General features: G+C 43.1%; 2 protein-coding genes and 1 long non-coding RNA gene across 5 annotated transcripts in view; 2 read left to right on the top strand and 1 right to left on the bottom strand.

Moving 5' to 3' along the window:
* Positions 1-4,940, top strand: part of LOC106605890 (serine/threonine-protein phosphatase 2A 56 kDa regulatory subunit delta isoform) — a 56,745-nt gene extending 51,805 nt beyond the window's left edge. The window contains exons 15-17 of the mRNA XM_014201887.2: positions 776-814; positions 941-1,057; positions 1,493-4,940. Of these exons, the coding sequence (XP_014057362.1) occupies positions 776-814; positions 941-1,057; positions 1,493-1,630 (294 nt within the window). The 3' untranslated portion in view covers positions 1,631-4,940. The remainder of the gene's footprint in view (positions 1-775; positions 815-940; positions 1,058-1,492) is intronic.
* Positions 4,941-5,779: 839 nt separating this feature from the next.
* Positions 5,780-8,025, bottom strand: LOC100286665 (male-enhanced antigen 1). 2 transcript variants are annotated; one of them, XR_006770708.1, is made up of 5 exons: positions 7,828-8,025; positions 6,942-7,251; positions 6,697-6,793; positions 6,304-6,537; positions 5,780-6,252 (listed from the first exon to the last, which is right to left on the bottom strand). XR_006770708.1 is itself a non-coding variant. In NM_001146605.1 (4 exon segments), coding segments are annotated over 3 exon segments (543 nt in total). In that variant the 5' UTR covers positions 7,224-7,251; positions 7,828-7,887; the 3' UTR covers positions 5,782-6,373.
* A 4,699-nt stretch (positions 8,026-12,724) lies between these two features.
* LOC106605896 (uncharacterized) lies at positions 12,725-20,151 on the top strand. Of its 2 annotated transcripts, XR_001328956.2 has the most exons (5): positions 12,725-13,229; positions 17,084-17,258; positions 17,819-17,918; positions 18,077-18,162; positions 18,342-20,151. It is a non-coding gene; the product is annotated as an uncharacterized lncRNA (long non-coding RNA). The 2 variants fall into 2 exon arrangements; XR_001328957.2 differs by lacking the exon at positions 17,084-17,258.
* Positions 20,152-20,609: the final 458 nt, after the last annotated feature.

Below are 20,609 nucleotides of genomic sequence, written 5' to 3'. Positions count from 1 at the left end.
CATTTAACTGTCTTGTGTTTATTAAAAACAGCTGGATGTAATGACGTCACCCCCACAACAACAACAAAATCAGCAAAAACCCAGATTTTCAAATACAAAATGAGTTGAAGTGTTTCTATTATCCATTTAGGCAATTCATAAATTGGCAACAGCCTGTATGCCCTCCCACCTATCTGTTTCATGTCACGTAGCCCGCAAAAGCCAGCATGGATAGAATGCAAGAATTGACTAATATTTGCCATATTCTAATAATTGTAATGTGCCAACGTGTGGCATCGCTCCGTGGCATGGTGAGACTTCCACTACTGTAGATCTGATATAATTAAATGGTGAAACTTGCATCCTGCCAAATCAGAAAAGCAAGGCAAAGCAATTCGGGCATTCTTGAAAGTCAAGACAATCGTTGTCCTGCATGGAAACATCATTTTTAGAGTGGAAATATAGATTTAGAAAGCAGTAGGCATTTAGAAAATAAATGTGGATTGGAGCTTTATAATCACGTGCTGACGTGCCCTGCGTCCCTTCAAAAATGATTCAGCAATCATCATTTATTTGCAAAACACTTTCCATCATTTGTCGCAATAAGGAAAGTTTGACAAATGGAAACAACGGATAGAACATTTCTCCGATAGCTGCTGTTTGCATTACACGTCGCAATGTTTCTTTGCTGTTGCGACATTGCGTTTGTCAAATAAACCTGGGTCAATGGAAATCTGCCTAGTGTCTGACTGTGAGAGAGGAAATATCTGTCTTTTAACCTATGCTTTATCTGCAGGTTACCAAACTCCGACCTGGTCTCCACCCGCAAGAAGAGGTCTGCTTCTTTTCTTACTGAATTCAATATGCTGTCTGACGTTGATCTTGGTACATTCGTGGCTGTGTTTCACAGTCGGTATCCAGACCAGATCCAACTCATTTGTTTCTATCTGTGATTTTCCAGTACATGATGTACAATGAGAGTCCGGGAGGGGTGCCCTTGTACTCCATGGAGACGGAGACGCCAACTGCTGAGGACATTCAGCTGCTGAAGAAGACTGTCGAGACAGAGGCCACACAGGTACAACTACCAGCACACGTCGAGGTACACCACTCTCTACGTACGCCCACCTGCAGGCTTTTTCCCCAGCCTAGTAACTTACTAACACACCTACTTACTAATCAATGAATCGTCAAGGCCTTCATTTGTTGAATCACAGGTATGTACTCACACCCCCCCGTAGCCACATACAGTACACCCTGCAGGCTGTTGTCCCAGCCTAGTATTAATACACCTACCAGCAATCGATGAATCAAGAAAAATCAACACTTTCGTTGCACATGTTCATTTCTTTTTGTCTTTCTACGTTTTTAAAGTTGTAAACGAATTCTTCAACTCATGTCAGTTTCAGAATGAACCAGTCCCCGTCTGTCCGTTTCAGAAGTTTCATTGCTGTGTTGGATATGGCCTTGAACTAACAGTCTCACTCTGCTCTACGTATATATTCTTCCGTAGGGGATGAAGGACATCAAGAAAGACAAGGTGTTGATGCGGCGGAAGTCGGAGCTGCCGCAGGACGTGTACACTATAAAAGCCCTGGAGCAACACAAGCGAGCGGAGGAGTACCTGACGGCCAATGAGGAGGCCCTCTGACCAGGGAGCAGTGGCACCCTCCATGCCTAACTCCCCCCAACCCACCCCCCTCCTGTCCGTCTCTCGTCCAAACAGCCGCCTACTGTACACCTGACAGCCCCCTCTTCGCCTCCGCTTCTCCTCCCCCTCCACCCCTCCATCTCTGCCGGAGAGCGCCATCTGCAGAAAACCAGGGCCATCAGAGTTAGACAAGAACACACACACACTCCTATACGCACATATAGGAACGTACAGATATACACACAGACATACAAATTGTTCCAACTTCCAAATACTCACGTATACGTGACTACAGTGGGCCGGTTTGTTAGCTTGCACGAGGACAACCATTATACAACTGTAGTATTAAGCATCCGTGACGCATGTTTCTTTGTTTTGTTTCTGTTTCCTTTCGGATTGGTTTTGGTTGTCCTCATGTTCCTCCCGCTTACTGTGATCTGCTGTGCTGAAAGGGAACATTACCTATAGAGGGCAGTCGAGTGAGTGGTGGTCCCGCTAGCTTGTCTGGAGTGAGGGGGTGTGGGTTATCTGATTGGTTTGGTGGATAATAGGGCCATGCTCTAGTCTAGCTGGATGTCTGATGGAACTAGTGGTTCTGCTCTGTAAAATAAAAATAAAAATACCTCGCTGTCAGATCATGTCCAGGCAGCATAGTATATTTTGGAGAAGCGAAGTCTGGGACACAAAGCTTACAAGGCAAAGCAATGACATGAGAGGACTAGGAATCAAGATGGCTGCCTTTATCTTAATTTAATTACTGTTTGTCAGTCTCTTCCATGAAACAGTTTTTCTCACTCTTTTGTACTGTAGTTGTAGCTTCATGAAGTCACCTCTTTGCGTCATTAAATCATGGCCTTACAGCATCTGTTGAATGACATTCTCCCTGTTGATTAGTCGTAAGCTAATAGCATGATTGTAAGCCTAGATAATTGGTGTATGCAGGGCAGTCAGTCCGGGTCTCAATTTACTGTTGAGTGTTAGAATAGTAGAATACACAAGGTGCAATTGAGATATTTGGTTGTGCATTGGCAGTTTTCCGCTTATGTCTGTCACTGACAGTCACTCAATTAGCCCATGTCCGTAAACATTTTTTAGCTGGGTAGACTAATTTACCAATCTATCTAAACTTGTAGTAATCATGGCCAAATTACAGACCAGGCATGAAGGGCACTTGCCTAGGGGCCCTGACCTCAAGGGGGCCCCCCTAACTATAGATATCATATTAACATGGCAAAATGTGTAGAATTGCAGGAAATTAGCTGTAAAATTGCAAATTTCTCTCTGCCCCATGGCAAAAAGAGTGAAATGAGTTATAAAATTGTTTTGCCTGCGAGGTGCCCCCCCTACCAAACCTCGCCTAGTTCCCCCAAAAGGCTCGGGCTGGCCCTCGGCATATGTCAGACTCAATGAGAAAACAATAATAGAGCTCCCGTTGAAAAATGTTTCCTGTATTTTTATAACTAGAGGTGTAGCTCAAAAACAAATCATGTCGCTGTGTCAAAAAGAAACCTCAGAAAATAATTCAGTTAAATCAAATCAAACTTTATTTGCCACATGCGCCGAATACAACAAGTGTAGACTTTACCGTGAAATGCTTACTTACAAGCCCTTAACAAACAGTGCAGTTCAAGAAGAAAATGTTTACCAAGTAGGCAAAAATCAAAAGTAACACAATAAGAATAAGATCGGATGTCCAGGTAATATTGTTCTTTAGGAAAGGTAACCATAAGCTGCTGCAGTGTCCGTCCATCCTTTTCTCAGTTTCCTTAAAGATAACCTTCTCACTCTGCTCTGTCCAGACTCTGACTGTCATTCCTTCCTTCATAATTATATTGTGTTTATTAATGTTTCTGTCCCAATGGGTAACATCCCCTCTGCCTCTTTAGTCATTCCTCTGTAGCCATCTTCTGGCCTTTCCATCTTATGTGTTTGTGGATTTATGTTTCTTATTGATGAAAATGCACCTCTGTTGAGGTAGCCTCATTGTGGAAAGGAAAGGGTTATTCCAGTTCAAGTGTAGGGAATCTCTACAAAATATCCTATTCCCCTTTCTCCTCTAAACCGGCTTGATTCTATAGGTCTCTTTCCTAGCCTAAGCAATATTTTTAGTTGAAGAAACAAACTCATGCACTTGAATGGTGTATGGAAGTGCGCAAAACAATCCTCCTCATAGGACTATCTACAGATAAAAAAATATATATAATTGCTTTACCAGCACATATGGGAAAAAGGAAAGGCTGCGGTTACTGTTGCAAATGTGTACTGTATATTGTAATGTATATTGCTTAGGGTTGCACCCCTACCACCCCCTTGTCCTGTAGGTTTATCCCACTTATCGCTTTACCACTCACCCCCCTTACTCCTCCCTCCTTTTGTTTCTGGTTTGTTTTCTTCCACTTGCTGCGTGAGGTAATTTCTTTGTCGTATGGTCTCGTCTATTGAGTTGTCTGTCAATCACTCCCAACAGTGGGGAATTACTCACTCCTAAGGCTGCTGGGCAAAATGAGTCGTCATCTCACACATGCTTAGTTAGAGGCTGGCTGCCAAAGAGTTCCCTCCCTCAACATGACCTTACAGTAATAATGTTAGAGCAGTCTAAATCCAAGCTATTTGGAGCTGCTTTTTATATCATCTGAGTTGGATTCCTAACATGTAAATCTGTTTATACTTACACATAAAAATACACTTTTTTTTGTAATCACAGTGGCGATAACCTCTACATTCTCCCTCGGTGGAATAAAAATCTCATCAGCTCAGATTGGATTTGCCAAGTCTTGTCTGCACCGAAGACCTATGCTCTAAAATTGTCTTCTGGTGAGGTTTGAAAATGTTACCTGTGCGTGAGACATTTGTATTTAAACAAGTATATCAATAAGTCGCAATATAGTTTTAAATATCCATTCTTAATAGAAATAATGTATTACTCTTCTCTCACCTGACTGAGCAAGGCACATGCATTCCTATTGACCATGCTTCCAAAAGGTAGCTGTTGAGACATTCCAGACTACAAGAGATGGGTAGCGTTGTACCAGGGCACTACAATGCCATGGCTGGGTGTTGAGTGATGACAGGAAACGGCTCAGTTTGTCCAGCAGCCACACACAAACTGAAGAGGACATTCTTAAACAAAGGGTCTCTCTACACCACTCCCCCCCCTCCTGCCCAGATCTGACACTAATCTTAAGCTGCTTTCCAGGTCATATGTACATATGTTGTACTTTAATTAGGTAGAGCATTACATAGTATGAAAGTCATATTTTGTACAGATGTTCATGTATGTACAGAACAAAATAAAGTCAAAAATAGTGGACATCCATTGAGTTTGGGAATCTGTTATCCTCACAAACAATATCCATTGATTGAACTAACTAATGACCCTATGCAAAATTCATGGTACAAGAAAGACTGGGAAATTTCCATTGTTAATTTGTTATGGCCATATACTCACCGGCCAGTTTATTAGGTACACCCATCTAGTACCGGGTCGGAGCCCCGTTTCCCTCCAGAACAGCCTGAATTCTTCTGGGGGTGGATTCTACGAGTTGGAAACGTACCACAGGGAAGTTGGTCCATGCTGACGATATAGCATCATGCAGTTGCTTCAGATTGGATGGCGGCACACCACTGCCACCAGCCTTTATCATTGACACCAGGCAGGATGGGTCCATGGACTCATGCTTACACCATGACGCAACAGGAACCAGGTTTCGTCGGAGCAGGCAATATTCTTCCACTCACCAATTGTCCAGTGTTGGTGATCATGTGCCCACTGGAGCCACTTGTTTTTAGCTGATACGAGTGGAACCCGGTTAGGTCGTCAGCTGCAATAGCCCATCATGACAAGGATCAGCGAGTTGTGTGTTCCGAGATGTTTTCGCACAAAGGACTGTCGCTCCATTCTCAGTAAGCCCTAAACACTTATGCGTGAAAAGCCCATGAGGGCAGCAGTTTCTGAGATACTGGAACTTACGAACATACCACGCTCTAGGTCACTCGTTTTGCCCATTCTAACATTTAATCAAACAGTAACTGAATGCCTGTCTGCCTGCTTTATATAGCAAACCACAGCCACATGACTCACTGTCTGTAGAAATTATACATTTTCGTGAACGGGGTGGTGTACCTAATAAACTGGACAGCGTGTATATATTACGTTCAACAAAGACTGATTTAATAGTATTACAATATGGGAATCACATTAAAAACAAAACAAAGGCGATCTGGTGTTGGAAAGGATGGTATGACTATACACTGGAATGTCTCAGGAAGCTTTTTTTGTGGGGGGGGGATAATAGTGCTTCTGTACTCAAGGCCAACTGGCTTTATCTGTCATTCAGCCTCATATGTACTCCAGTGCACAAGTTCTTCCAGAGCAGAAACCGTAAGAGTTTGCCTGATCTGAGAGACAAAATATACTATAGTCATTCGAACTCCTTCACCTTAAACCCTACAAATGACCTTAAGCAGCAGGTTAGGTGTAGTAGGTACCAAGAGCCTACTTTGAAAAACAAATATTCATCAGAGATATCATCTAATAAGACTTGGACGTAGAGGAGTTCAATCTTTTGAGAAGTGAGACACCTAAGACCTCGGCTCAGAGAGGACCTCGGCTCAGAGAGGACCTCGGCTCAGAGAGGACCTCGGCTCAGAGAGGACCTCGGCTCAGAGAGGACCTCGGGTAAGTGTGTTGGTGAAATGCAGGGCAGAGTTACAGACAGACTGAGGGAAGGAGGCAATTCAGTCTTATTTGCGCTCTAGCCTCAGGCCTTCTGAGCTTTGGCGAGTCTGGAGCGTCTGCTGGACCATGTCCTTCCACTGGTCGTCTGAGATCTCCTGAGCCCAGGCTGGGATGGCCAGAGAGGGCAGGGCCACCGCTGCCATGGTCCTCTTCACCAGCTCCACGTGGTCTGAAGGAGAGGAATGGACATCAGTACAAGGCACTACATTCAGAGAGCATTAAATTAAAACTTCATGATTCTAAGAGCTACGATCAATCCTAAGGCAGTATGAGTATCCCCCTGAATGTAGGGGTACTGTGGATAAACTAAGCAAGGCTGCGTCCTCACCTTCATCCATGGGGATGGAGACTGTGCTGCACTGTGCTCCTTCTGGGTCCTCATCACTGTCTGGGGGAGGGGGCTGGGGAAGATGCAAGCCCATCGACTGTGGAGAAATCAATCAAGTTTGATAAATGTCTTGACAAGCAACATGACAGCTAACATTTCACTGACTTGTCTTTATAGAGATGATAAACACATGACACTGATTGAAAAACTAAAACTGATCATATTCAGGATATAGGGTTCAATACCTCTATTCTCTCCTGGACTTCTTGCAGTTGCTCTGCTACTGGGGGCATATCCTCAGGATGGTCCCCTGGTGCAGCATTTAGTCCATCAGGGTCCTGGTTTAGTGGCTGGTAATAGTAACCTCCATTATCATCCTCGTCTCCCACACCGCCCTCGTCCTCTCCACTCCACCCCCCGCCCACCTCAGGCACCCCGGCGTCCGACGGCCGCTCCTGACCTAGCTCCTCCTCAGAGTTCGGTAAGATTCTCTCAGGACCCATCTCCAACGCAATCTCCACTTCCATCCACGGAGGTCGGACTCAGGCACAAGCCCTGGATGTGGTGGGGTAGAGAGTGTTATTGTGACACTGCACAGCGGTGATATAAAGTACTTACTGTCTGCCTGCGGCTTGTAATTTTGCAATGGATGTTTAATGGAACTAAGGGACGTGTGGCTTGTATTAAAGTTTGTGACTACTAGACTAACTTAACTAGCTATGGTTTTGCTGCTGTATGAAACTTAAATCAAATGATCATATCAACCAAAGCATCCGAAACTACTGAAAGAACAGCCGGAACGGATCTTCAACCTGCGACCATGTTAAAGGGCAAGTGCACCTTCTGTTCCATAAAAATCCGGACCTGAGGCTATTTATTGACTCGAAGGGAATCATGCACGAGCATGGATACAGATGCTAATCCAAGTTCTCTCAATCCATCTCCATCTACCTGCTGTTATCGAATAGCTAAATAAGACTGATTTAGTTAGACTGCAAGCTAAAGACGATAGATTTTATTAGACGTCATTAGCTAACCGGCTAGCTAGCTCATATAGGATGACAGACAGACTGCCCGATGAGGGACACACCACATGCAGGTGAGATTATTATAAACCCCCATTTCACTAACCTTTGAAAGTGAGATTTTTCTCAATGTTTTGGGCCACCAGCCAGCTACTGTTGTGGTTCCTGTTCCCGTATGTCAATGAAACGGAAATCGAAGCGGATTTGAAGTCATCACGTTTTGGGGCCAGGGTTCCGGTTGGGAAGTACGCCATCCCATGTACCCAGAGGAGACTGGCGGTACTGCAGTTTAACTAACGCCGAGCACAGAAAGACAATTCCAATTGACGTCCCCATTAGAGAAGACAATTTTCAAAATTCCCAAAACGACAGTTTCGTTATCACCTTTGTACCAAAAATATCAATAGAATGTTTCCATGAGCTGTCTAAGATGTAGATTTTTTCCCCCCAGCACTCACAGCAGAAGTTAACGTTGAACATTCACCCTGTGACCTTGGCTGCGTTTCAAACTCATTAAAGACACATCCTCGTCCATTTCCCCTCGCCTTAAACCCTTGGGGGTTACCATCTTGGATGTTGGTCCAAACGATTAGCCAAACAAAGGAAGTCTGCAACGTAAGCCCCTCAGCCCTCGTTTTAATGGAGTTTGCGAGTGTACAATTATGTTCACTTCGGGGCCTGATACGCCCCATAATTCAATTCGCAATAATTGTACATCCGCTAACAAAAGTCTGACGAAACTTAAAACCTCTATATTGATTATTCAACATACAAGTGTAAGTAAAACGGTTAGAAATTGTGCTACTAATGCACATGACGGCACAAACATGTCTCGTAAATGTAATTATGTTTTTGTTTGGTTCGTTTTTGGAAATTGTAGAAATAAAACATTTTCATTCTTCAGAAGTTCCAGCTAGGCAGGCTAACGTTAGTTAACTAATTAATTTGCTAGCTGTCATACAGTCGGCGTATATTAATAAGTCTATAGTTAATATAAGTAGACACGCAAACATAATTGTCTGTAGCGCATATAAAGCACCCACAAGCTACCGGTGGCTGAAAACACGATCATCGCGGGATGAACGAGTGACGAATTTCCGGGCAAGGGCGGTCCATTTAAAAATCATTCCTTCCTCCCTTTCCTTGTTAATGTATACGCGTCAGACGTCATGGAAACGTCATCAGAAGTGTCCACTTCATTTGAGGGTTGAGGGGATAGGGTGTGTCGTTTCAGTGTTTGGAATGCTGCCAAAGACTGACTAAAGTGAATGGATTAAAATGATATCATTACATTAACAGTTCAAGTAATTTGGTAATTGATTTGTAGTTAGGATTTTAGTAATAAATAACTAATTAGCTAGCTACTTCATCTTGAATATGAAGTTGGTTTTAGCTATCTTGTCAGTTTGCCTTGTGATTTGCTATAGGTAGCTAACTTGGTTAGTCCACATTCAAGGTCATTGAGGATAGCTGGCTAGCTAGAAAACGTTAGCTGGTAGCCTACTTCAAATTTGCATTACCTAAATATCGTTAGCGTTCACAAGCTTGCGATGTAAACACCATTAATTTCTTCCTGTCTAGCTAGCTCGTTAATATTAATGACACTTGGGCTGAGTGTAGTTAGCTACATTGATCATTGTGTCTACATTGCCTGACAGGAAAGTTATTTGAGACAAATCAGATTAAATCTTGGTCACAAATGATGTGGTGGGGGGCTTTTTTTCCTCTTCAAATGGGTGTAGAATGGGCCTTTTAGTATAGGCCTTTTGGTGTCAATTAAGAACCTCTTACACTTGAAGAATGCGCACTCTTGTTTCATTATTTTATGTTTGGACACTGCCTTCAGAAAGTATTCACAACCCTTGACTTTTTCCACATGTTGTTGTGTTACAGGTAGGGCTGGGCAATAAGGCCTAAAAATCACACAGTACCTTGTTTTTATTTTATTTGTTATGTTTACTCTAAATAAGTGTTGTACGATTAAAGGTCAAATACACTGAATTTCAAACGGTCAGCAATAATCTAATGAATTCAAGGCTTGTGAAGTTATACCTAGGCTAAATATAAGCCTCCCACAACCATAAGACCCACTAATTATTTTATCAAAATAGTTTAACCTGCTTTTTTTGTTGTTGCAATAATCACTGATCTGGCCTTCAAGTCTGTCTATGAAAATGCCCTTTTTGTTACAAATGTAACTATACTGAACAAAAATATAAACACAAAATGCAACAATTTCAAGGACTTTACTGAGTTACAGTTCATATGAGGAATATCAGTCAATTGAAATAAATTCATTAGGCCCTAATCTATGGATTTCATGTGACTGGGAATACAGATATGCATCTGTTGGTCACAGATACCTTAAAAGAAATGGGCCTCAGGAACTCATCACGGTATTTCTGTGCATTCAAATTGCTAAGGATAAAATGCAATTGTGTTCATTGTCTGTACCTTTTGCCTGCCCATACCATAACCCCACCGCCACCATGGGGCACTTTGTTCACAATGTTGACATCAGCAAACCGCTCGCTCACACGACGCCATGCACGTGGTCTGACGTTGTCAGGCCTGTTGGACATACTGCCCTATTCTCTAAAAGGACGTTGAAGGTGGCTTATGGTAGAGAAATGAACATTCAATTATCTGGCAACAGTTCTGGTGGACATTCCTGCAGTCAGCATGCCAATTGCACACTCCCTCAACTTGAGACATCTGTGGCATTGTGTTGCGTGACAAAACTGCACATTTTAGAGTGGCCTTTTATTGTCCCCAGCACAAGGTGCACCTCTGTAAAGATCCTGCTGTTTAATCAGTTTGCTGATATGCCACACCTGTCGGGTGGATGGATTATCTTGGCGAAGGAGAAATGTTCTCAAACAGGGATGTAAACAAATTTGTGCACAAAATTTGAGAGAAATAAGCATTTTGTGCGTATGGAACATTTCTGGAATCTTTTATTTCAACTCATGAAACATGTGACCACCACTTTGCATGTTGTGTTTGTATTTTTGTTCAGTGTAGAATCATGCATAATGCACATTCACTAATAATGATAACTTCTTGTAGCAGGCATGAGGCTATGGAAAATTAACACCGGTCTCATCAACAATATCTCAAGCCCACGTGCTAGTGATTAGCCAGCTAATCTTTATATTTCAAGTTTAGCCAACTTGGATCTATTTGCAAGCTAACAAGGTTGAACAGTATGAACACACCCTTCTGTCTGTTTCCAACTGTTTGAAAAGCATGTTAGCCTGTCCACTTTGTTCAGATGTTGAAATCAAGTGGCCTACCTTATTTCTCAGAATGCGAATGAGGTTCCAATTCCTTATATAATTGTTTTATGCTTATTGCACATTTATACAATCAGAGGCGACCCGTCATTCAGGACTTGTTTTGCAAAGAATTATAATATTTAAACTCAGCAAAAAAGAAACGTCCCTTTTTCAGGACCCTGTCTTTCAAAGATAATTCGTAAAAATCCAAATAACTTCACAGATCCTCATTGTAAAGGGTTTAAACACTGTTTCCCATGCGTGTTCAATGAACCATAAACAATTAATGAACATCCACTCGGTAAGACACTAACAGCTTACAGACGGTAGGCAATTAAGGTCACAGTTATGAAAACTTAGGACACTAAAGAGGCCTTTCTGCTGACTCTGAAAAACACTAGAAGAAAGAGACCCAGGGTCCCTGCTCATCTGCATGAATGTGCCTTAGGCATGCTGCAAGAAGGCATGAGGACTGCAGATGTGGCCAGGGCAATAAATTGCAATGTCCGTACTGTGAGACGCCTAAGACAGCGCTACAGGGAGACAGGACGGACAGCTGATCGTCCTCGCAGTGGCAGACCACGTGTAACAACACCTGCACAGGATCGGTACAGCCAAACATCACACCTGCAGGACAGGTACAGGATGGCAACAACAACTGCCCGAGTTACACCAGGAACGCACAATCCCTCCATCAGTGCTCAGACTGTCCGCAATAGGCTGAGAGAGGCAGGACTGAGGGCTTCTAGGCCTGTTATAAGGCAGGTTGTCACCAGACATCACCAGCAACAATGTCGCCTATGGGCACAAACCCACCATCGCTGGACCAGACAGGACTGGCAAAAAGTGCTCTTCACTGACGAGTCACGGTTTTGTCTCACCACGGGTGATGGGGCGAAGAGCCCGGATCTCCCATTGAGCATGTCTGGGACCTGTTGGATCGGAGGGTGAGGGCTAGGGCCATTCCCCCCCAGAAATGTCCGGGAACTTGCAGGTGCCTTGGTGGAAGAGTGGGGTAACATCTCACAGCAAGAACTGGCACAACTGGTGCAGTCCATGAGGAGGAGATGCACTGCAGTACTTATTGCAGCTTGTGCCCCCCCCCCCTTTGTTCAGGGACGCATTATGCCATTGCTGTTAGTCACATGTCTCAGTTGTATGAACATAACAAGATTCAACAAATATTTACACGTTAAGTTTGCTGAAAATAAATGCAGTTGACAGTGAGGACATTTCTTTTTTTGCTGAGTTTATATATATATTATTATTATTTTTTGCCTGTTATTTTGGCTTTCATTTGTGTCACATCAATTTGCAAACAATATAAAAAGAATAATAATAATTTTCCTTGAGTTAATAAAGCCGCATACAAACATGATCTCTTTCTTAAGGCGGCTCCAAAATGGAGGTGTTTCAGCCTAGCTCAGTGCTTTCTGTGGTGGTGGGGCAGCCAGCGGAAAATACAGAGCGTAGGGGTTGGTAATGTTCTCTAGTTGCGCTGTGATTGGCTCAGTGTTCTGTCGCTTATTGGGACACCACATCACTGCCAAATCTACAGGGAGAGCTAGGCAGTTCAAGCCCCCGTGGGTGCTGCCATAGATTTACATTAGAAGTGCCCATCCAAGAAGGCTCAAGGTCATTGGCCACAGATAAATGAGGTCAAATCACGTTATAGCTACAGTAGCTTTGATTGGACGGATCATGTCAACGTCATACTTTCACAATCTTAGCTAGCAAGCCAGACAAGCAGGGTTTAAGGATTTAAAACATCTGTCTGAAGGGGTCTCTCTTTTCCAAACTTAAAAGTATAAACATTTACACACAACACCACGGGACAGAAAATATTTTATACATTGGCCATGCTGTCAATCCAGCATGACTTCTGCCGTGTTCAAGACAGCATGACTTCTGCCGTGTTCAAAACAACTGGAAACTCGGAACTGGGAAATCTCAGACTTCAGTGAGTTCAAGACAACTGGGAACTTGTAAAAAAACAAGCTCGTGCTGAACGGTTAGAACGGTCATCCATCTCGGAATTCCAGGTCGGGAACTCGGACCTCTTTTTTAGAGCGCCGTCATGAAGATCACTGATGTCATGATTCGATCTTGTTTTTTTACAAGTTCCCAGTTGTCTTGAAAGCACCATCAATCCAGAGAATGCCAGGTTAATCACAAAGTTTGCCCACAAGAAGGACCGCCGCGCCACATTCGAGAGCACAGCACAACAACGGTGAGTGCAAATGTCTTGTATACTGCTGCATAAATGATGTAATATCCCAGGGAGATGTGTATTTTATTTTTAAACTTTATTTAACTAGGCAAGTCAGTTAAGAACAAATTGTTATTTTCAATGACGGCCTAGGAACAGTGGGTTAACTGCCTTGTTCAGGGGCAGAACGACAGATTTTTACCTTGACAGCTCAAGGATTCGATCTTGCAACATTTCAGTTACTAGTCCAACGCTCTAACCACTAGGATACCTGCCGGCCCAACAGAAGCAAGTTGACATAAACGAAAAATAACAAAACCTTGACTCTTGCGGTACAGGCATTTGGAATATAGGACAAAAACATAAATTAGAATTAATTCGATATATCGCCCAGCCCTAGTTACAGACTGAATTTAAAATAGATTTAATTTAAGATTTTGTGTTACTGGCATACACACAATACCCCCTAATTTCAAAGTGAAATTGTTTTAGAATTGTCTTGCTACAATAAGTATTCAACCCCTTTGTTATGGCAAGCCTAAATAAGTTCAGGAGTAATAATTGGCTTAACAAGTCACATAATAAGTTACATGGACTCACTCTGTGCAATAATTTTGTTTAACATTATTTCCATCTTCCATCTCTCTCCCAGACATACAATTATCTATAAGGTCCCTCAGTCGAGCAGTGAATTTCAACCACAAAGACCAGGTAGATTTTTCAATGCCTCGCAGAGAAGGGCAACTATTGGTAGATCCGGGGGAAACAAAATAAAAAAAACAGACATTGAATAACCCTTTGAGCATTGGGAAATTATTACACTTTGGATGGTGTAAAAATACACCCAGTCACTACAAAGATACAGGTGTCTTTCCTAAATCAGCTGCCGGAGAAGAAGGATACCGCTTAGTGATTTCACCATGAGGCCAATGGTGACTTTAAAAACTGAGGATAAATCAACAACATTGTAATTACTCCACAATACTAACCTAATTGACAGAGAAAAGAAGGAAGCCTGTACAGAATAAAATATTCTAAAACATGCATCTTGTTTGCAATAAGGCACTAAAGTAAAACTGCAAAAAAATTGGCCATTTCTTTTATTTTATGTCCTGAAAACAAAGCTTTATGTTTGGGGAAAATCCAACACATCACTGAATATCACTCTTCGTATTTTCAAGCATGGTTATGGCTGCATCATGTTATGGGTATGGTTGTCATCGGCAAGAACTACAGAGTTTTTTTGGGGGGGATAAAAATAAATGGAAAAGAGCTAAGCACAAACAAAATCCTAGAGGAAAACCTGGTTCTGTCTGCTTTCCAACAGAGACTGGTAGACTAATTCACCTTTCATCAGGACAATAATCTAAAACAGAAGTCCAAATATACACTGGAGTTGCTTACCAAGACATTGAATGTTTCTGAGTGGCCTAGTTACTGTTTTGACCACTTGAAAATGGTTGTATAGCAATGATCAACAATCAGCAATTTTTAAAAGAATGTGCAAATATTGTTCAATCCAGGTGTACAAAGCCCTTGGAGACGTACTCAGAAAGACTCACAGCTGTAAATCGCTAACATGTATTGACTCAGGTGTATTGTATTGACTCATATCAGAAACCGTGGATAGATGGCAGCATTCACGCAAAACTGAAAGCGTGAACCACCGCATTTAACCAGGGCAAGGTGACAGGGAATATGGCCGAATACAAACGGTGTAGTTATTCCCCCCGTAAGGCAACCAAACAGGCAAAACGTCAGTAGAGTCGCAATTCAACAGCTCAGACATGAGACGTATGTGGCGGGGTCTACAGGCAATCACGGAATACAAAGGGAAAATCAGCCACGTCGCGGACACAGATAGCTTGTCTGGAAGCAAGACAAACACCTTCTTTGAGGATAACACAGTGCCACCGACGTGACCCACTACCAAGGACTGTGGGCTCTCCTTCTCTGTAAGTAAGTAAGACATTTAAGCGTGTTAACCCTCACAAGGCTGCTGGTCCAGACGGCATCCCTAGTCGTGTCCTCAGAGCATGCGCAGACCAGCTGGCTGGAGTGTTTACCGACATATTCAATCCCTCCCTATCCCAGTCTGCTGTCCCCACTTGCTTCAAGATGTCCACCATTGTTCCTGTACCCAAGAAAGCAAAGGTAACTGAACTAAATGACTATCGCCCTGTAGCACTCACTTTTGTCATCATGAAGTGCTTTGAGAGGCTAGTTAAGGATCATATCACCTCTACCTTACCTGACACCCTAGATCCACTTCAATTTGTTTACCGCCCCAATAGATCCACAGACGATGCAATCGCCATCGCACTGCACACTGCCCTATCCCATCTGGACAAGAGGAATACCTATGTAAGAATACTGTTCATTGACTATAGCTTAGTATTCAACACCATAGTACCCTTCAAGCTCATCATTAAGCTGAAGGCACTGGGTCTCAACCCCGCCATGTACAACTGGGTCCTGGACTTCCTGGTGGTGAAAGTAGGAAATAACATCTCCACTTCGCTGACCCTCAACACTGGGCCCCACAAGGATGCATTCTCAGCCCCCTCCAGTACTCCCTGTTCACCCATGACTGTGTGGACATGGAGGAGGTGAGGGCCCTGGGAGAATGGTGCCAGGAAAATAACCTCTCACTCAACGTTAACAAAACAAAAGGAGCTGATCGTGGACTTCAGGAAACAGCAGAGGGAGCACGCCCCTATCCACATCGACGGGACCGCAGTGGAGGAGGCGGAAAGCTTAGGTTCCTCGGTGTACACGTCACTGACGATCTGAAAGGTTCCACCCACACAGACAGTGAGGTGAAGAAGGTGCAACAGAAAGGTGCCAAGAAAGGTGTTAGGTGCCAAGAAATGTGTCTTGGCACCTAACACCCTCACAAACTTTTACAAATGCACAATTGAGAGCAACCTGTGGGGCTGTATCACCGCCTGATACAACAACTGCATCGCCCGCAACCGCAGGGCTCACCAGAGGGTAGTGCAGTCTGCCAAACGCATCACAGGGGGTCAACTACCTGCCCTCCAGGACACCTACAGCATCCGATGTCACAGGAAGGCCAAAAAGATCATCAAGGACATCAACCACCCGAGCCATGGCCTGTTCACCCCGCTATCATCCAGAAAGCGAGGTCAGTACAGGTACATCAAAGCTGGGACCGAGAGACTGAAAAACAGCTTCTATCTCAAGGCCATCAGACTGTTAAATAGCCATCACTAGCACATTAGAGGCTGCTGCCCTATTTACATATAATTAGAATCACTGGCCACTTTAATAATGGAACACTAGTCACTTGAATAATGTTTACATACTGCTTTAGTCATCTCATATGTATATACTGTATTCTACTGTATTTTAGTCAATGCCATTCCAACATTGAGCAATCTAATATTTATATATTTCTTAATTCTTTTACTTTTAGATTTGTGTGAATTGTTAGATACCACTGCACTGTTGGAGCTATGAACTCAAGCATTTCGCTACACCTGCAATAACGTCTATTAAATGTGTGTGACCAATACAATTTGATTTGATTTTTTGTGAATACTTATGTAAATTAGAATTTTTTTTGCAAACATTTCAAAAAACATGCCTTCACCTTTTAACTATGAGGTATTGTGTGTAAATGGGTGAGACAAAATCTATGTAATCCATTTTGAATTCAGGCTGTAACACAACAAAATGTGGAATAAATCAAGGGCTATGAATACTTTCTGAAGACACTGTACTTGTACTGGTAACCATTTCACTGTTGGTTTAATTTGTCACCAGGTAGGTTGGCCTTTCTTTGTGAAATGTTTAGTATAAATTGAAACAGCTATGCAACTAATAACAAAAAGGATTGCTTCCTTTTCTAGCTTATTTAATACAGATGTTGGCCTACATCACAATGATATAGCTGTGAAGGTGGACGTATGTGAGTAAAGTGTGGCGTCAGACTATTGATCGTGGTTATGCCGTTCTGGATTCCCCATATGCTGAACACAACTACACTGTGATGGAATCACCCAGAACACTCAAGTGTAACTTGAGGTCAGTAGGAGACAAACTGGAAACATTTGATTTGATGAATCGCTTTGCCGCATCAATGTTCTTAACACAGGAGGCCGGTGGCACATTGGAGGATGGGCTCCTAGTAATGGCTGGAGTTAAATGAATGGTATCAAACACATCACACACATGATTTCCATGTGTTCGATACCATTCCATTTACTCCATTCCAGCCATTATTTTGAGCCGTCCTCCCCTCACCAACCTCCTTGTGGTTCTTAACTAACATTTAGTTTTTGTCTCCTAACGACCCACTCATGGCCTTTACCTTGACGTGGTGAGGGGCTTCAAACCAAGACAGACCATTCATTTATCATTTATTTTAAAATGCTCAGATAATCACCTGTGTGCGTGTGCCCTTTCCCTCTCCCTTCTGCAGGACTACTTACTGTATGGTGTGACTGTCGCAGCTGCAACATAACTATTCATCACGAGTAGTTATTGGACATTGAGTGTGAATTGAACTCTAAATACTGCTCCAGTGTTAATGTTATTGTGTGCCACTGGGTGTGCTGCGTTTTGATATAGTTCGTTATATTCAGGTGACCTGACTCGGAGGCAGCATGTCAGCCCTACCCACCTGGCGGCCTTTAATTGGTTGGTATCTTATCTGCAATAAGAATGGAGAATACAGAGACAACGGTAGGGTGCCGCCCAGGAGGAAGCCCTGCAAAGAGGGATGATTTTTACCATACTTCCTCATTGGCGTGAGTGTCATGTCTCCTCTCTCTCTCTCTCGCTGCTCTCCTCTCTGTCACTTGTGTCTCTTCTGTCTTCTCTTCTCTCTGTCTCTTCGACAGCACATGGCCTCCTGATCAAGTTCAATGAATGTGTGAATGCCACAGACAAGTGAGCCTTCAACCCTGTCCACAAGGCAGCTCAGAAGGTAAACATAGGGAATGTATGCATGTGTTATATATCTCTCTAGTTGCACAAGTGTTTGACTTACTTACAATGGCGTCGTCTAGTCAAAATTCCCATCCAATATATTTTGACACAATTGGCTAGGGAAACCCCTTTTCACCCAGTAACTCTCCCTCTGACCATATTCTCCTCCTTCCTCAGGCTGTTGATGTGTGCCCTGTTTATGCACACTATGCCCCCAGACGCAGAGAAGAGGGATCACCAGCTCAGCTCGTCAAACTGTCCAATTTCTGCAGGGGACAACAGACTAGATGGAGGTCTTCACGGTCCAAAAAGCCTGTAGTAACCAAACACATTGATGACCTGATAAATCCTAACCCCGCAAACCTATGTGAACTTTTAAGTTTGCGGCATATTTCAGAGATAACCCGCCTAATGTTTGTTATTTTATCAGTCAAGCAAGACCTGATGTGAAGTTTGATATGTGTCCTAGCCTACCACGCAAAAGCACTATGGATTTATTTTCCCTGGTTGATACGGACATGCTCAGGAAAGTGATATCACAACTTGAGCTTTCAACCTGCCTTCTCAATCCTATCCCCACCAGTTTTTAATTGCATATCTGAAGAAGTGTAAGCTTTTGTTAATCACGCCCTTGTTAATCACTCCCTAAAAACTGCTATGGCGAAACCCCTTCTGAAGAAAAGAAACCTAGATTCTTCAGCTTTTGTCAATGTTCAGCCAATCTCCAACCTTATATTCTTAAGCAAAATTCTGGAGAAATTTGATTTCGAACAGCAAAATTATTTAAGTGCCAACTGTATTTGATTTTTTTAGTTGTTGGAAAATTCCAATATGGTTTTCGGGCCCACCACAGCACAGAGATAGCCTTAGTTAAAGTGGTAAATGATCTTAGAGCCAACACAGATGCCAAACAAATCCCTGTCCTTGTACTCTTGGATTTAAGTGCCGCATTCGACACTATTGACCATGATGTCCTTTTGGACAGACTGGAGTAATGGGTTGGCATCTGCGGTCCAGTTCTAAATTGGTTTAGGACCTATTTAACTGGTCGAGAGTTTTTTTTTTTAATCACCCTTTGTGACAAAAATGGCGCCGAAGGAGATGGCTGCCGTTTTACGATCCTGTAACCAATTGTGCGGTTGTGTATGTTTTTTTCGCATTATTTGGAAGTTATTTTGTACATAATGTTTCTGCCACCGTGTCTTATGACCAAAAAGAGCTTCTAGATATCAAAACAGCGATTACTCACCCCATACTGGAGGAATACTTTTTCTTCAACAAGTCTGACGGGAAGGATTTACTACAGACACCCCACAAGGCCCTCATCCCCGTAATTCGCAGGAGACAGAGACGGAGGTATCGTGGACGAAGATCCAGGTGCCTTGTTAGTATCCGCCGCCGAGATGGTCATCTACCTTCACCATCCGTCCTATTAGCCAATGTACAATCAATCGATAATAAAATAGACGAACTATGATCACGTGTATATACTACCAACAGGACATTAAAAACTGTATCTTATGTTTCACCAAGTCGTGGCTGAAAGACAACAAGAAAAACATACGGGTAGCGGGTTTTAAGCTTTTTTGAAAGGACTGAACAGCGGCCTCGGGTAAGACAAGGGGTGGCGGTCTATGTATATTTGTAAACAGCTGGTGCACAAAATCTAAGGAAGTCTCTAGGTTTTGCTCGCCTGAGGTAGAGTATCTCATGATAAGCTGTAGACCACACTATTTACCAAGAGAGTTTTCATCTGTATTTTCTGAGCTGTCTACATACCACCACAAACCGATGCTGGCACTAAGACCGCACTCAATGAGCAGTATATGGCCATAAGTAAACAGAAAAATGCTCACCCAGAGGCGGCGCTCCTATTGCCCGGGGACTTTAATGCAGGAAAACTCATCTGTTTTACTTAATTTCTACCAGCATGTTAAATGTGCAACCAGAGGGAAAACAACTCTAGACCATCTTTACTCCACACACAAAACTCTCCCTCACCCTCCATTTGGCAAATCTGACCATAATTCTTTCCTCCTGATTCCTGCTTACAAACAAACAACTAAAGCAGGAAGCACCAGTGGCTCGGTCAATAAGAAAGTGGTCAGGTGAAGCAGATGTTAAGCTACAGGACTGTTTTGCTAGCACAGACTGGAATATGTTCCGGGATTCTTCTGATGGAGGAGTACACCACATCAGTCACTGGCTTCATCAATAAGTGCATCGAGGACATCGTCCCCACAGTGACCGTACATACATACCCCAACCAGAAGCCATGGATTACAGGCAACATACGTACTGAGCTAAAGGGTAGACCTGCCACTTTCAAGGAGCGGGACTCTTACCCGGAAGATTATAAGAAATCCCGCTATGCCCACCGACGGACAATCAAACAGGCAAAGCATCAATACAGGACTACGATAGAGCTGATGTAGTACGATTCAA

This window comes from Salmo salar, chromosome ssa01 (assembly GCF_905237065.1).
Source record: "Salmo salar chromosome ssa01, Ssal_v3.1, whole genome shotgun sequence".
Lineage (NCBI taxonomy): Eukaryota > Metazoa > Chordata > Actinopteri > Salmoniformes > Salmonidae > Salmo > Salmo salar.
The sequence above is the reverse complement of the archived record's forward strand: the minus strand, read 5'-3'. Positions and strand labels throughout refer to the sequence as shown.